The 10,000-nt window shown below is 31.8% G+C and overlaps 1 protein-coding gene and 1 pseudogene across 1 annotated transcript in view; both read left to right on the top strand.

The window, feature by feature from the left end:
- LOC137653146 (crustapain-like) overlaps nt 1–2,000 on the top strand; it is a 6,554-nt pseudogene extending 4,554 nt beyond the window's left edge.
- A 6,956-nt stretch (nt 2,001–8,956) lies between these two features.
- The window catches only part of LOC137653500 (crustapain-like), a 7,470-nt gene continuing 6,426 nt past the window's right edge, over nt 8,957–10,000 (top strand). Inside the window, exon 1 of the mRNA XM_068386953.1 lies at nt 8,957–9,075. Coding sequence (XP_068243054.1) covers nt 8,980–9,075 — 96 coding nt within the window. The 5' untranslated portion in view covers nt 8,957–8,979. The remainder of the gene's footprint in view (nt 9,076–10,000) is intronic.

Below are 10,000 nucleotides of genomic sequence, written 5' to 3'. Positions count from 1 at the left end.
CCCATGTAAGTATCTTATGGGAGAACCAAGGTTAAGGGTAAATATGGGTTATACTTTATAATCATTTGGGTGATAATGCTTGATGACAGCTGATTCGAAGATTCTAAAACCTTAATGTCTTTGTTTCCCTAATCACTTCCTTGATAGTAACTCGATAAGTAGGCGTCTGACTTTTATGTTCATTCGTAACTACGGTTTCACCCTTATTGCCATTTTTTTAACTGTATTGCAAGGTATGAGTAGGACAAACTGTAGAATAGACCAAGCATTGAATGGTCAGGCACCTAATAATCAAACAACTATATTTTAGGCATGATGGTCACTGAAAACACATTACTAATTTTTTTTTTTTTGCTTAAAGCTAATGATTTGAAAAATTAGTACAATTCAGGATTGTCAATTTGATATGCATCACTTATATTGGGCTATTTTATTTTGCGTTCCGGCAGAATTACAAATAGTGGTTGAGGTTCGGTTGTGGCATTCGTAAGTTGTCTATATAATAACTGAAATGATGGTTCACTCATAGCAGACGACATTCAGCTTCCGAGGAGCTAAAGCAAGTTCAAATCAGTCTGAACTTGCAAGTCTCCCTGTATGCACACAGAGTCCAAGTTTTACACGTTGATACAATATTTTTGGCAATCGGGTCGTTTTGGTTTCCCTGTTGTAGCCTTTAACAAGGAAGTCCTCAGCTACCTATCCTTAAGACAAGCAACTGCACGATTACTTTGAACCTGTCATATTTCTTGACAATCTGTTAATTCTATCCACTGTTGATACTAAATGTAGATTTAGAGGTCACTAATGAGTGGAGAACACAAGGGACAGGGAAATGCTCTAGCGGCTAGACGCTCACAATATATACATAAAATCAGTGCCTAACCTCCCTCTCTGTCAAGCACGGACCAGGGAGAGCCAGCAATGGCTGTTGATGACACAGTAGGTAGACCTATAGGCTATTCCTAACACCACATCCCTAGCTCACAAAGAAAATGAGGTTACAGAAACTACTAGAAACTATCGAGTTTGAGGGATGTTTAAACTCCTGCCCAAAAGATTACGAGAGGGATGGTACTATAATATGAATGTGATATGAAGCAGATATACCTTTATTTGACCTTCAAAATAATGCTTCAATATATGGATTGAAGAAAAAGTTCTAAAACTATCTTTTCTGCATATTAGGCCCAGAAATGCTTGTATGATCCTTCAAGTAAAGGGGCTACCGTCAGTTCCTTTGTTGAGCCCCCAGGTGGAAGTGAATCTGCTCTCCAGAAGGCTGTCCATGACGTAGGCCCGGTCAGTGTTTGCATTGACGCAGGTCAGCCTTCCTTCGGCAGTTATGGAGGAGGTGAGCTAGATAAGAATTTATGCTTGTTCACTTGGTAATATTGTTAAAATGCTTGAACAGAATATTTTATTTTATTTCTTTGTTTCTTTTGATTTGTATCTACTCTGTGTAGTTTAGGTCACTTTCACAGTTATGTACACGACATCCCAAATGCCCGATTTACATATTCAGTTTCCTTTAGCAAATAAAAGTAATTTCTTCCAATATTACTTAGGATATTCTCTTTTTAATCTTTGTAATTATGAAAAGTTATTTTTACTTTGCAAACAAAATTCTTTTGAAATGCATGAAATTTATTACTTTTTTCACAATACTGTTCGTTTTCCAATACTCTTAAATTCAATATTCAATCAATGTTTCACCCGTCCTTTAACTCAACCCAATGCTCAATGTTTTAAGCTCCATCATCAAAACATCAGTAACATTATCCTATTTTGAAGGCGTTTACTATGAAACTGCCTGTGATAGCTTCTACGCAAATCACGCTGTGAACGTTGTGGGCTACGGAACAGAGGGCGGCATGGACTACTGGATCGTCAGGAATTCGTGGGGCACGTGGTGGGGCGAAGGAGGATATATCAAGATGGCTAGGAATAAGGACAACATGTGCGCAATTTCATCCTACTCTGTCTATCCTGTAATTTAAGTTTCTTGTCTATTTAATGATCTCTCAATCCTCACCATGAAACTTTGATAAACAATAAAAATTATTATTATTATTATTATTATTATTATTATTATTATTATAATTACTTGCTAAGCTACAACCCTAGTTGTAAAAACACGATGCTATAAGCCCAGAGGCTCCAACAGGGAAAATAGCCCAAGGAGGAAATGAAACAATGAAAAATAAAATATTTTAACAGTAATAACAGTAAAATAAATATTTCCTATATAAACTATAAAAACTTTAACATTAACAAGAGGAAGAGAAATAAAATAGAATAGTGTGTCCGAGTGTACCCTCAAGCAAGAGACACCTAACCAAAGACAGTGGAAGACCATGGTACAAAGATTATGACACTACCCAAGAGTAGAGAACAATGGTTTGATTTTGGAGTGTCCTTCTCCTAGAAGAGCTGCTTACCGTTGCTAAATAGTCTCTTCTATACCTTACCAAGAGGAAAGTGGCCACTGAATAATTACAGTGCAGTAACCCTTTGGGTTAAGGTGATTAGTGATTAACCAATATATAAATATTCTTTCCAAATCATTTGGCAATTTCAACATTTCATGTTTGCCGATGTTATTTCATGATGATAACATATAGAAAAGAAGTATCAGATTAGCCAAATATACTGTACGTGTAAGTTCTTAAAATCTCACTCTAAACCATAGATTCCGATAATTATTGTTACATACGAAACCAATTAATATTTTTGCAAAAGATAAAAACATGAAAAAAAGGCAGATATCTTCAATCTAGGGTAGTTGGTTCCCGTTCATTTGGGCTACCATAAGTACAATCTACTGTATAAACATATTCATACAAACTTAAACAAACACTCACTCATTCATACCTATATATATACATATATATATATATATATATATATATATATATATATATATATATATATATATATACAGTATATATATATGTGTGTGTACATACTAATATATATATATATATATATATATATACATATATATATATACAGCATATATATACATATATATATATGTGTGTGCACATACTAATATATATATATATACATATATATATAATTTATATATATATATATACATATAAATAAATAAATAAATATATATATATATATATATATATATATATATATATATATATATATATATATATATATACATATATATATGATTGTGCGTGTGGCTATATGAGGCATGCAGGTGATTGCTTACAAAAGAATGCACGCGGAATTGTTAACAGTGATTAAGGGTAAAATGTTTTCGCAACTCTTTAGTCTTTTACCTTGTAGTATAGACCACTTTCAACGTATTTTATAAATTTAACTTGTAAGAAGTCATGATAAAATTATAATGCAGTATGAAAAATAAGATGAGTTTTACTTGTACTTGAACTGCAAAGCATAAAAATCACAGGAGGTCTTATTTCCCTTATAATCTAGGAGGGAAATATATATGCTGTACAGACTGGGAACCTCATAAGTGTCAATATAGCAACTACTGATTATAAATTTCCAAGTGTGGTGAAATTTCAAACTATTATATTCTAGAAAACGAATGGGGTAAAATTAATGTTTCAATTTCGAGTAAAAACAACAAATTAGGTATTTTGATTTTAAACAAATCATCATTGACGGATTTCATTGCGCGACCATATTTTTGGCAATACAAACTACAGCTAGCCTTTTGTAGTAATCATAATTTCAATCGCTTTCCTTTTACATAATCATGTAATTATTTGGTGCGATTTGCTTTTGTATCGAACATAAAAATACTATACAGCAGAAAAAGGAATAAAATATATTGCACAGAAAAATGCTGCAAAAAAAGGGCACATCCGGGAAGTATTTTGAGACACGTAAAGGGAAAAGGTTCTTAACGCATTTGATCATATAAAACCAAAATCTATAAAATATTCTTTACGAACCTTTGTTAAAACAATGAATAGAGGCTTCGGCAATAAGTGTACTCCCAGTTCATATGTACGGCTTTACTAGAAACCCTTTTATATTGTAAATATTATTGCCGGAAGACCTTCATGACTCGAGAGAATTTTGCAATTATTTTTCGGATTCTGGATTCGTGAGAGACGTGGAAGAACACAAAATCATGAATGAATTACATGTGATAAGGAAATTATTGATTTACTGCTTTGGGGCCCACTCCTGCAATTAGGAGGTACCAGTTATCACATCAGTAATATTATGCACAACTGATGATATGTCACTTAATGTTCATTCAATATTATGGCCACTAAGGAAACGTCCAAGCCTGACGATCATCGGCCTGGGGTTCAAGTCGCACTCAAACTTTTTAGTGTTTGCAACCTCACCATCCTTATGAGCTAAGGATGGGTGGTTTTGGGGAGCTTTAGGTCTACCTACCGAGTCATCAGCAGCCATTGCCTGTCCCTCCTGGTCCTAGCTTAGGTGGAGAGGGGACTTGGGCGCTGATCATATACATATACGGTGCGGTCATTTTCTGGGGCATTGTCATTGTGACTTGCCATTCATGAGTGGCCTTTAAAAATTTATTAATTACTGGTGAAGGATTCTACAAACCTAGCAATACCCTTATGTGGCAATGGATACAGTCACTCACTTTAAGGGCACAATAGGGAAAGCTGATTAATCTCATTTCTCTTCCTCCTGTTTTTTTTTTTTTTTTTTTTTTTTTTTAGGGGGGGGAGTTTATATGTGAAGGATCTAATTTAATGCTGTTATTGTTCTTGAAATATTTTATTTTGGTTGTTTATTCTTCTTTTGTACTTTATTTATTTCCTTGTTTCCTGTTCTCACTGAGCTATTTTTTTCTGATGGAGCCCTTGGGCTTATAGCATATTGTTTTTCCAACTCGAGTTATAACCTAGCTTATAATAATAATAATAATAATAATAATAATAATAATTAATAATAATAATAATAATATTAAAAATAATAAATAATAATGATAATAATTAATCATATTAATAACATCATCAACAACAAGAACAACAACAACAATAATAATAATAATAATAATAATAATAATAATAATAATGTAATGCAAATGGGACGATCTTCCAGCTTTACTGAAATAAATAGCTTATGGACTCAATGAAGAAAGAGGAAAGTGAGGATTGATATTGTCAATAGAAAAGAAGACACTGGCTGGACTACACAATCCATGATATATATTATCTATCGTAGAAAGCAAATAAACCATTTGGAGCGATCGTATTTAGTCGTATTGCTCACTTAATAACCTTTTACTTTGCATTGCCACAGAAATATCATTATCATTGTTACTGTAACATGAAAATAATATCAATTATTTTTGTTATTATCATTGATATTCTTGATAATAACAGAAAATTAATCTAATTAGAAGTTAGTGTTTTTTTTTTTTTTTTTTTTTTTTTTTTTTTTTTTTTTTTTTTTTTGTGGCCACCCATCTTCTGGGATGTGAAATGTAGTCTAGGCAATGTATATAACTACTGAAAATAAGCTCACTCTTAGGCCATTTTGTTTTTTGGAAATTACCTGAGCCAACGGAGTGGCAATATATAATACATCACAATCATGTTATGAGCTTATTTGTAAAGATACAAACTCCGTGTAACTGTCTTTTGAACTTTTCAAACTGTCTGTGACAGGATGTTTTTAAAAATTCATAATTCAGAGTATTGTATTACAAATTGAAAAAAAAAAAATATATATATATATATATATATATATATATATATATATATATATATATATATATATATATATATATATATATATATATCATGGAGATAAGAAAAATAAAAACGTCAAACTTCAAGATAATATACCAACAGAAACGCAAAGCAAGTTAATATATTTTTATCTGTATAAGTGACTTTTATACATTCCAGTACTGAGCCACAAATAATTCTTAATATATTCATTCTGGCTTGCAAAATTTTATTCTTATTAAAAATGCTTCTGCACACGCCAGGACTCAAGCCTAGGCCTCAGTAGGGAGAAAACGGACATTATATTTACAACCCTGGAATGCTTGAAATATTGACTAACAGAGGTAGTAATCTTTTAAATCAAAACTTCTCTATTCATCATCTCCTACTTCACGCTTCGTAGCCCTCGGTCATGTAGGCCTGGGATTTCCAACTCTTTCAGTTCCCCTTATTATGTTCATTGATAATGGAGGATATAGCAATTAAGCAACAAATCAATCGGGGTGGCACGAGACCTTACGGTTTTGTTGACAACACTGATTAAAACAAACCGTAATTTTAAAAGGAAAATCTCCGTAGAAAATATACTGTTCTCAGCCGTATTTCAGTAAAATACGGGTGACCGTAATTTTACCCTAAAGTATTATTATCTTTTATGGGTTGGTGACCGTAATATCACTCCTTTACGTCAATGTATCCGTTTTTAAACATCCTGGAATAAGTGTTGCCAGGCATTTACCGTTTTTAATGCAAATTTTTAGCAGTGAGGGGTACTGAATTGGATGATGATACCGTTCCAGTTGCAAGAGAACCACTTGCATTTTTGGTGAACCTAATATATCCCCGTACAATTCATGTCCTGGTCAGTATTCTAGTAGTTATCACCATGGTAACTATTGCCTCCTACTCAATACAAAAGAACCTAGAGAAAGTGTTCAACAGGCAAGACTGAACCGTATGCATGACCCTTTCCTCAACGCCAAGTAATTTGTTTTTATTAAATTATCAAGTTTCTAATTTTGACCAGATTTATGTGGAAATGCAACCTTTATACTTCTAATTTTAACCAGATCTCTTTGGACATGCAACCTTTATACTGCTAATTTTGACCTGATTTCTGTGGAAATGCAACCTTTATACTTCTAATTTTGACCTTATCTCTTTAGAGAGGCATCCTTTATACTTCTAATTTTAACCTGATCTCTTTGGAGAAGCAACCTTTATACTTCTAATTTTGACCTGATCTCTGTGGAAATACAACCTTTATACTTCTAATTTTGACCTGATCTCGATGGAAATGCAACCTTTATACGATTCCATTATCCAATTTTCATATGGCTAAGTGCTGAAAATATTTTGCTTAACAAAACTTTTATGAATTGGAAACAATAGCAGCCTCATTTTAAACTATTTCTTTCAGCTGTTTCTGTTAAATGCAAACTTTATACTTCTAATTATGACCTGATCTCTATGGAAATGCAACCTTTATACGATTCCATTATTAAGTTTTCATAGGGGTAAGTGCTGAAATATTTTGCTTAACAAAACTTTTATGATTTGGAAACAATGGCAGACTCATTTTAGACTATTTGTTACAGCTGCCGCAGCGTTCCTAAATTTCATTTGTCAGAACCGTATGCAATTTCTATATTACACATAAAACTTACAAGAAAAAAGTGCATAGCAATAGATAACGTCGTTTGATTCACACGATTATCAAGAATGAACTGGTAAAGATTATTAATAGTCGAACATGTGCCAAACTGCGAATATATTGAAGATTATTATTAGTCGAACATGTGCCAAACTGCGAATATATTGAAGATTATTAATAGCCGAACATGTGCCAAACTGCAAATATATTGAAGATTATTAATAGTCGAACCTGTGCCAAACTGCGAATATATTGAAGATTATTAATAGTCGAACCTGTGCCAAACTGCGAATATATTGAAGACTATTAATAGTCGAACATGTGCCAAACTGCGAATATATTGAAGATTATTAATAGTCGAACATGTGCCAAACTGCGAATATATTGAAGATTATTAATAGTCGAACATGTGCCAAACTGCGAATATATTGAAGATTATTAATAGTCGAACATGTGCCAAACTGCGAATATATTGAAGATTATTAATAGTCGAACATGTGCCAAACTGCGAATATATTGAAGAAACTGCGAATATATTGAAGATTATTAATAGTCGAACATGTGCCAAACTGCGAATATAATGAAGATTATTAATAGTCGAACATGTGCAAAAACTGCGAAAGAGATAATTTTACCCAATAAAAGTCATCCTCTTCAATAATTCCCAATTTTCAACCTAAATAAAGATACCATTGAATGGTACTCATAATTGAACGGATTACCCTGGTATGAATGCTGAGAAATTGATAATATTTTTCTTTAAGGCCCAGATGGATAATTCCCACAATGATATTCCCAGGAAAAAAAAATCATTATATTTATTTGGTATAAATAAGCATCGCTTCTTACCCTGCTTGCACTCTGAAGCAAGGTTAGTATTGAGTTGGAAGTCTTGATTTATTTATGTGCTGTGTATCTATTATTTTTACTCACATGCAGTGAATACCAATGGATTGTACAGTAGAGATATTATACGGTATATGGCATGAGAAGCTAATCAGTGTTTGTAAATACATGTACATAACCTTTTCATTTGATATACCTGTATACACACACATATAAGCATATATATATATTTAAATATATATATATATATATATATATATATATATATATATATACATACACATATATATATACACACATATTATATATATATATATATATATATAAATACATAAATACATAGAAATATATGTACACACACACACATATATATATATATGTATATATATATATATATATATATATATATATATATATATATATATACACACTGTACATAGGCATATGCTTTATATGATATAAACACACACACAGATTATATATATATATATATATATATATATATATATATATATATAAATGTGTGTGAGTATGAGCTTATCTGTCTAAACATTCAGTTGTCATTTTTGACGGATAGCTACACTATTATGAAAATATACTGTATATGTATATATATATATATATATATATATATATATATATATATATATATATATAAATGCGTGTGAATATGAGCTGATCTGACTAAATATTTGGCTGTCGTTTTGATGGATCGCATACACTATTATATAACTAGTGAACATGTTCAAATAATCTACGGTACTTATGAAACAATACTTCTTTCCCCAGATGAAGTCCCTTGCCTTGATTCTATGCGGTCTGGCTGTGGCATTCGCCACCCAAGAATGGGAAAACTTCAAGGTAATATTATTATTATTATTATTATTATTATTATTATTACTATTTACTAAGCTACAACCCTAGTTGGAAAAGCAGGATGCTATATGCCCAGTAGCTCCAACAGGGAAAACAGCCCAGTGAGGAAAGGAAAAAAAGGGAAAATAAGATATTTTAAGAGCATTAAAATAAATACTTCCTATATAAACTATAAAAACTTAAACAAAAGAAAAGTAAGAGAAATAAGATAGCATAGTGAGCACGAGTTCTTTATTTCTTATTATCAATGTGCCAATGAAATTCCATAATTCTCTCACAATTTACGAGTATTTTACGAGATTTTTTATTTATATGGTTATCATATTCCTGCGTCTGTGTCCTTGGAGGGAGGGGGGGGGGGGGGGGTTAATTGTTGGATGGTTTTGTAGTGTCCGAGAAAATTCCATATAAAGGGTTTTATTAAATTTTATTTGACTAGAAGATATTGTTCTATTGGATGAGAATATGCGCCACCCAAAAATGGTAAAACTTCAAGGTAATACTGGAAGACATTATTTCCTATAATTACTGAGCCAATTAGATTTCTCAATTCTCTAACATTTTACAAGTATTTACGCATGTTATTTCATCATATTGCAAAGGCTATAAATATCTTTATTTTGGGGGAGGTTGGGAGTTCTGTAGTGTTCGAAATAATTCCAAATGAGTGATTTTATCTAAATTTATTTGACAAAAAGATATTGTTCTATGGGAAGTTATTATCAGTCATGGTAATGGGATTTTTCTAAACCATTCAAGTGCCGTCTGTTGCCAAGACAATAATAATAAAAAAAAAAGTTTCGTAAGAGATGGAATCAAAGGGCTTCTTTACTGATAACAATACATTAAGCCACATCTGTTACTTTCTTTGGTTTATCTTTATTTTCATATCAGATTAAATAATTATCAG

Source organism: Palaemon carinicauda, chromosome 14 (assembly GCF_036898095.1).
Source record: "Palaemon carinicauda isolate YSFRI2023 chromosome 14, ASM3689809v2, whole genome shotgun sequence".
NCBI classification, from domain to species: domain Eukaryota; kingdom Metazoa; phylum Arthropoda; class Malacostraca; order Decapoda; family Palaemonidae; genus Palaemon; species Palaemon carinicauda.
The sequence above is the reverse complement of the archived record's forward strand: the minus strand, read 5'-3'. Positions and strand labels throughout refer to the sequence as shown.